An 8,084-nucleotide genomic window follows, 5' to 3' on the forward strand; every position below is an offset into this window, starting at 1 on the left:
CGTGCAAAAACTAAACAAATATCAGAAACGCCGTCAACGCGAATATTACAAAACCAGATTACATTGCATCATGGTTAGCACAGTAGCTGACAGAGCAAAAAATGACACTACACACTTGTGAGCAGAGCCTATCCACCCGATCGGCACAAATTGTTATCAGATGTTACTCTGATCGGTTCTTTCTACCTCCGTTCAAAAAGAGCATATATATAATAGCAAACCTAGGATTAACGCTGCGAAACAGCACAGTAGGACATTGAGCACCAAACAGTTTTCCCCATCGAACGATTGCGATATTTTCATCAGCTAACTTGATCGCTCTGGCATATTAATATTTAATCAGGCGAAAATGATAAAAGAGTTGGTGTATTCGAAAGCCTGCTTCCGTCAAATCACTGTTGTACTGAAATTGGAAACTCCCCTTTCTAAATACCACTTTTCCAATATGCTAAATGCACGGGCCAATGCAGAATAATTTTATTCAGTTCGTATTGCGAAACACTGAAGACATAAGAAAGGAAATTATTCATATCCAAGATTTCATCCTTATATTTTGCTTTTTCAACGACGACCTTAAAGTCGGGGTAAGTGATGGGTGGACGTCTCCGCCATTCTCCATGCAGCATAGAAGCTGTCTGCGGTCATAAACGTGTGCCCATATTCAAAATACTTGAGAAAAATATGACTGCTCCTACACATAGCGGTTGAAAGTGAGACTGGTATGCGATTATTTCAGTCTCTTCCTTATTTTTCATTGTAATTTTCACGAAAAAGGCAATTCTTTAATGAAGAAGTTATGATTAAGGTCTATTTCATTACATTATGTCGAAAAAATATGAATAACCCACCCCAAACGGGTGAAATACCCAAAACAAGAAAAATATCTTCAAGCGCTGTTTTCTCAACTAGTTGATTTTCCAGATGGGAATGATATGCGATTATAGGCAGCATAATCGCATAATTGTAACATTCGACATTTAATGGATTTCTTATTGTTGGAAAATACCTAAAATAGTATGTACTTTTCACATCTGAAAAAATATGCATATGTTTGTTTGAAAAAAGTCGTAAAAAATACCAAGTTGTTTTGTCACACAGCGTAAATAATCGCGTATTTGTCACACTACTTAACTTTTTCAACTTTTTTTTTTATCAAAAAAGCTTCCATCCAAATCCACATCTGTGTCCTTTGAACCTTGGAAGTTATTCTGGTCCGGTAACCAACCACCTGTGATCCGTTTCTGATGTTGATGATGATATGAGCCGTTGAGAGCAAAAGTGGTACAGGTGCCATTTTTACACTTTTTGGGTTTTTTGCATAAATTGATGCAGAACGCAATAACGTATCAGAATATCCAAGAAAAACCGAGATCTGATAACCCAAACCAAGGTTATAGCCAGAACAATTTTTAGTAATTAACATAATCACCATTTCGTTGAGAGCAAAAGTGGTACATGTCCAGTCTATGCATATTAGATGAATTGTAAGTCGAAGATCTTAGGATATAGAACAATCATGTCTTCAGCAAAGTTGGTCAAGTGATTGAGTACTTTCAAATGAAGATCTGTCTGTTTTGGAATTTTCTCACTACGTGGCGCTAGTGTACCTGTGAATATTTTGTAACAGAAAGAGTTTTATCTATTTCTGTATAAACTCGTATGCTTTGGCCAATTTAGAAAAGAACTCTCTGAAGTCTTTGGCTTTAGGCAGGCCACCGATAGCCTTCCGGAAGATACAGAAATACCGTAATTGAGGTCAATTTTCTAAAGTGATCCTAGAGCTTCCTAATTTTTTCGAAACTGCTTCTGCGGGATTGACTAGAAACGAAATGATTTCACCGAAAGATTCGGAACTAGCGTAAAATGTCAATTTTCAGAAGTGTTCCTAAAGCTTCCTGTTTTTTTTTTTTCGAGACCAATTCTAGAAGGAAAATGATCTTCTAACGAAATATGCTCCTAGATGACCACCACGTGAACCACCGGTACTACCATAAAGGAGATTATTTTTTACAGTCCCACTTTTTTTCTAAACCACTCATGACAGTCATGACAGAATGTTACTCAAATTTACCATCAGATAGCCCTCCGAAAGATCCGGAGTTACCGTAAACTGGGTATTTTCCTTTGAACTGGCCCCAGTCGATCTAGATTATTTGAAATGTCTTCTATTACATATACACTAGCGCCACAAAGTGACAGAATTCCTTAACAAACAGATCATCATTCTATAGTACTCAATCACTTGAACAACTCTGCTGAAGACATGAATGTTCTATGTTTTAAGATTAGCGAGCTATAATGCAACCTTCATGCTTAGACTGGACATGTACCACTTTTGCTCTAAACGTTTTCTGGTTGTCATTATTTTTCCCATAGAACAAAAGTGGTACATGTTTTTCCATTGAAGTTTGTGTAAGTTTCTCAACCCGAGTTCTTATGCTTTCATGTATTGTCTTTTGAAACCTTTCCAACAATGATTTAGTGCAGTTATATATGGAAAAATTGTTGAAAATAATTTACTATTTGAGTATTTTCGTTTATCGCGTCTCCTGAAAAATTTACTTAGTGGCACATGTACCATATTTGCTCTCAACGGCTCATATATATAAAAGTAGCTTGAAAGTGATTGCATAAAAGTATCATTGCAAAAACTTCAACTAATTTGACTTCAGAAGTAATGTTCGATGTATACGTAGTGTAAAGAAGTGCTTTCTTCATGATACTAAGTTTAATTGAACTGTCTGTTCGCAAGAATATATTGGGAACAAAGCATTCAAGGTCATTTTATATTTTGACCTCTGACCTTTGTGTCATTTGCTCGAACAGCCAATTTTGCAAATGTTACAATTATGCGATTATGGGCGGTAGTGTTCCAAGGCTCAAAGATTTCAAAACAGAACCGATGTTAAGTGTAGTACCTTTTTGGGTGAAACAAGAGGATAACCGTGTCATTTCCTACGTTTAGGGAGCATGCATAAATGACGTAGCTTTTTTTTAGGTTTTTTTGAACCCCTCCTCCCCTTTCGTAGCATTTCGTCACAAAATCAGACTCCCCTCTAGATAATTACGTAGCTTTATAACTACCCCCCTCCCTCCTAGACATTTTTTTCTGCAAATTTTATTATCAAAAACATATTTTGTATCATAAACGAACAAGAAAATACAAAAAAGTATAAAAATGATTCTAAACAAACAAAACAGCAATAAAAAAGAACAATTAGCAACAAATCCAATTTTTTTTCTTTGTTTCATATTTGCTACGTAGCTTGGCTTGACCTACCATCCTCCCCCTCGTCACATTTCGTCCCGAAACTGCAAACCCTCTCTCCCCCTTAGAATGCAACGTCATTTTTGGATGTTCCCTTACGTTTGATTGTGAAGTTGAACCATGTAATTGAGGAACACTGCGAAATTAGCATGCGTCATGCTATATCTCTTACAAAAGAATAAAATATGGGTTGTTAACGGTTTTTGATTCCCAAGATATGTTTCAAAAAAAGTTCAATCGAACAACGGCAGTTTATGGTATGAAGAAAGAAATCAATTCTACTTACTCGTATAAATGTGCGATAGTTTTCGCTAACCCGTTTCCAGAACCGCACGGAATAATTCCAATCGGAATCTCCTCGATCGCTGTCTGCCAGTCTTCCCGTTCGAACAGTCCATTTAAGGCTTCATAGAATATACCGTCGCCACCGACAACCACGATCCCTCGCCACAGATAAATGTCGCGACTGCGAACAAATTCCCTTGCCCAGTCGGACTTCTTCGTGATGTGCAGATCGTAGGAAACTTCCGCTTCCGCGAAAACTGGTGCTACTCGTTGCTGGAACATTTCTCTGGCCTTTCCCGAGCCAGACTTTGGATTGAGAATAACCAACGTTTTCCGAGTGTCTTTTGGCTGGTACATGGCCTTGAGAGATGTTTCACCGGTGATTAGGTACTTGACCGCGGCACGCCATTTTTGTGCTTCCTTGTTATTGTCGTCGTACTTGTCGAAAGATCGGAATCGAAGCGTTATCGTTGTGCGTTCTCGGAATCCACCGCGGCGATTCCGTTTAAGAATGTAAGCGTAGATGTACAAATAGGCGCTGACGTCTGACTCGTCCTGTTCTCCTGAATTTTCTTCAACCACCTTCAGTTGAGCTGTTCCGGATATAGAGGTACAGGCGCAAGCTGATCCTCCTTTGGTCATTCGCTTGCTGCGCAAACAGCGACACCCAATGATGTCCTTCAGGGGGATGGTCTGCTCCTTTGTCGATCCATTACTTTGCTTTTTCAAGCTCAGCCCTTTGTCAGTGAGCTGAACTTCGAAGACTGTATTTTTCTTGGAGCTAATGTAGAAAGTTTCCGTTAAGTAGACCACGCTTGGTGGACTTCCGCATCCGGTTGCTTTACTGTTAGCTGGGGATGGATTGACTATCTCTCCCCCAGCGTAGTTAGCTTTTGGTTTGTCGACCATGCCGCTGCCGCCACCAAAACTGTGTCCAGCTTAGTAAAGTGCGCCACTTCTACCGGGTGACGCATTAAGCTTGAGCAGATATGATTGCAGATATAGCCCGCAGTTGCGGATAGGACAAACTACTTCTATTCACTTGCACACTCTTTGTGATTTAGTTGAGACCTATTCACAGCTGTGAAAAGCATAAATTTGATGTACTACTGTGGGCGCGTGACTTGCTTTTTGCTCGACCTTGTAAATCATAAATGATGCAATAGAAAACTACCTTGATTGCATTTCTCACTGGGTAGATCTTTTGAATTATTCGATAAATTATTCCATACAGGCATTACCAGTTAGCGTAGAGTAATGATATGTAAATAACAAGGTTCACATAGCAGAAGCGCTCACAGTTTAACCTTTCTTGTGTTCACAAACACAAACAAAATTTACTATTGAGTACATAGAATAAGTCAGTTAGTCTTGACTTAAAAAGAAAATAAAACGTTTAATACATTTGTTACCATATTATTTATAGTAAATTCTTTTTTTTGCTTCTCGAATGCTTTAACCTCCAAACATTTCCATAGATGTGAGTATTGCGTGATCAACAATCGTACATAACGGTTTACACTCCCACAACATTCATGCCCGGCCTTCTGCGCCCTAGGACCTTCAGCCACCCTACTGTGGTGGACGTATCAAAACCCGCAATTCAGTGGAATTCCTGTTTCCGAACCGAGCAACCCACTGACCTATTGCACCTGTTCTGTTAAGTATGCAATCAAAGGCTTAGTTTCCGCCGGTAGTTTTTCATTCTTCTTTTAACACGAGGAAAAGTTTGCGGTATGCAGCCACTGTGGAGGCGAGTGCCACTGTGACACAGAATACACTGCCATGGTAATGTACCGAATGCATCATGTAGGAAAACGTAGGAACATTCTCTTCTACTTTTATTATTATAAATAACTATCAAGGAACAAGAGTGACAGGAAACGTTACTGAAAAAGAACGTTTGCAAGCACTGCAAGGAAAACCATATTCACAAAGGCTCTCGACGACGGCAGGGCAGATTTCATTCGTGTCAATTGTCAACACTCAATAGTTGCTCTTACGTGAAACTTGAAATCTGTGCATTCGATACATATTAGACATGCTATGCTTACGCTATTTCTACTAAAATTAAGTTTGGATATCTCGCACTAAGTTAGACAATCATAGCGCTGGACAAAAAAAAAATCAAATTTGATTATTCCGATAATCACACACACGAACACTTTTCTATAAGCCAATAAAACAATCTTCGTGAAACAGTTTTTGGTTTAATATATGTTCTCATCCTGCCCTAGGCCGCAAAACTGGCAAAGAAGCTGATAATAATGACGTTCTGTGCTAATCTCTACTTGAGTATATAAAAAAAGAGTAACAATTGGTATCGATTTAAAAAGTAATGTAATGGTAAAATTATGTTCTGAACTACTTCAACAAGGTGGGGACTAAGTTTTCTTAGATGTGCTATTTGTGAGGCAATACTCGCTGAGTATAATCATGTCCCTAGCCTTGCAAATGTCGTATAGGTATACTGGATAATCGTTTTGATTTGGGCGACTTTAATTGATATTCTAGTTCAATTTCACAAAAAAAAAAATCGGCATTGTAATTTTTTTTTCATATTTTGATTCAGTCTAGTTAAATGAATTGTTTTATTTCTATTATAAATTACATGAAGATAAAGCCAATCTGTTCACAATAAATCCATTAATGCCTAGCAGACAATCGCACTGGAGTGAATGTTTACTAAATACAGAAAATTGAACAATTTTTTCCATGCGCATTCAGGAAACCACGTAGGATTTTTGGCCAATTCTGACCGAATCCCATGAATATTTGCCGATGCGATGTTATGTAAATTTTGAAAATTACACAAACTTTAGATATAACGAAGATTTTTATTACCTGAGAATATTACCAGTGCCAAGTCTCCATCAAAGTAAGAAGTAAACTATATTTTTTACATTCGAACAAACAATGAGTTAACATGTTACATGTTAGAAATCTCACTGTATTATAATTATCAACTACGAGTATACATATGTGTACCTCGAATAGGTTATTTACATTATTGCATTTTTGTTTCAATCAATACATTCTATAACTCTACATAACCGTCAATCAACGGAAACCATTGAACATCGCTCGCTTGCAACAACTTCCAACCATAAACGCTTCCTGTCTTGCACAGTGTGCAAAAGCAACCCGCCACCGGAATAGGTGTGCAGGAAGCATACGCCAGATTACATAAATGATGAAAACTAACCAGTTGGTAATGCAAAAGGTGCACCCACCTATCACTGGCTACAACAATATTCCAACGCTGCATTCTCTGTTGAGAAATCAACCTTATCTGAACTATGAGTTGAGATTGCAGCGATTACAAATTGTATGCTCGTTATAGAAGTTATACAAATCTCTATATAAAGATTGCGAAACGAGTTTTCAGTCGTGATTAAATCTTTCACCTTCTCTCTGGAAACAGACGAACTTACAGGTAGAGCAAAAATCAAGTCAATCGTGGCTGAATTCGATAACAATCCAGCCATACGGTCCGGATTTTTTTCCTCCTGCAAACACGCCTGTCTGGGATTTTCAGTTCCAGTTTCGCGTGCTCATTCTTATCAGTAGCTAATACTTTTACGCGATGTAGTGCAACACATTTTCTTGTAAACAAAAACTGGCCGTCACAATCTTGTATTCCTCTTTTTCGAGTGGAAGTAGATAAATGCCTATTCTGCATACAATCTGATCACTACACTTTTATTATTTGCACAAAAATCACAATACCATAATCGTAGCGATTGCTCTAAAGTGAACATCCAATCACACAAAGCAGTTTGATAAAATACAACAACACTGTAGAATTATTCAGCAATCATTTATGTACAAAACAAAGTGCTGCAACTATTTTCTTTCTCCTCAGTCATCGACCACAGCAAATTTTACAACTAAAAAAAAACAAACCGTCGATACTGATACCTATTCGCACACACGCCCGAACCGTTCGATCGCAGAAAACGTTCTGTCTGTTTGATTGCTTGTGCTTGCTAGCTTTTACTGAAGCGTCCGTTCGATTGCCAGCTAGTCTTTTGCAAAAGCAGAGACAGGTCAGTATCACAGTACAGTATCAATCCGATATGTACATCCAACGGATGGAAACCAGGGAAACGGATGCGCGCCAGAAGAGTGCGACCTGAGCGAGGGTGAGAAAATATTCTGGGAGACCCACGACACCGCACACCAACCGCTGCAGTCTACGACAAACGCGACAAAAACCTACGAAAATGCGATGCGTGCGCAAAGTAAACAAACACTCAGCTGTCACAAGCGGGATGGGCTACGTTAGTCGAAAACACTTTGGTCGTATTACCATAGGGTAATGAGAAAGATATACCACTTGAAATACATGAGGTATAAAATACTTACGCAACCAGAGAATGATGGCAATTTTGACCACTCACGAAAAATATGGCCAAAAAATATCAGCGGCACCACCGCTGATGATTCGTTACTTAAGCATCACCTCCCTGACACGTTCGTAGCCTGTATTTTTGTATACGAGGGAATGAAATGGCATGTTACATTGCCG

General features: G+C 38.6%; 1 protein-coding gene across 5 annotated transcripts in view; it reads right to left on the reverse strand.

Annotated features, from left to right (window-relative positions):
- Positions 1–7,751, reverse strand: part of LOC129722912 (sphingosine kinase 2-like) — a 46,423-nt gene extending 38,672 nt beyond the window's left edge. Inside the window, exons 1-2 of one of the 5 annotated variants that reach the window (XM_055676762.1) lie at positions 7,475–7,751; positions 3,555–4,634 (exon numbers count right to left, since the gene is read on the reverse strand). In XM_055676762.1, the coding sequence (XP_055532737.1) occupies positions 3,555–4,462 (908 nt within the window). In that variant the 5' untranslated portion in view covers positions 4,463–4,634; positions 7,475–7,751. Of the gene's footprint in view, positions 1–3,554; positions 4,635–6,397; positions 6,781–6,987 lie in introns of those variants that run through there. The other 4 variants (XM_055676763.1, XM_055676764.1, XM_055676761.1 and 1 more) reach the window with 4 other exon arrangements.
- Between the last annotated feature and the right edge of the window lie 333 nt (positions 7,752–8,084).

This window comes from Wyeomyia smithii, chromosome 2 (genome assembly GCF_029784165.1).
Source record: "Wyeomyia smithii strain HCP4-BCI-WySm-NY-G18 chromosome 2, ASM2978416v1, whole genome shotgun sequence".
In the NCBI taxonomy this organism is placed as follows: Eukaryota; Metazoa; Arthropoda; class Insecta; order Diptera; family Culicidae; genus Wyeomyia; species Wyeomyia smithii.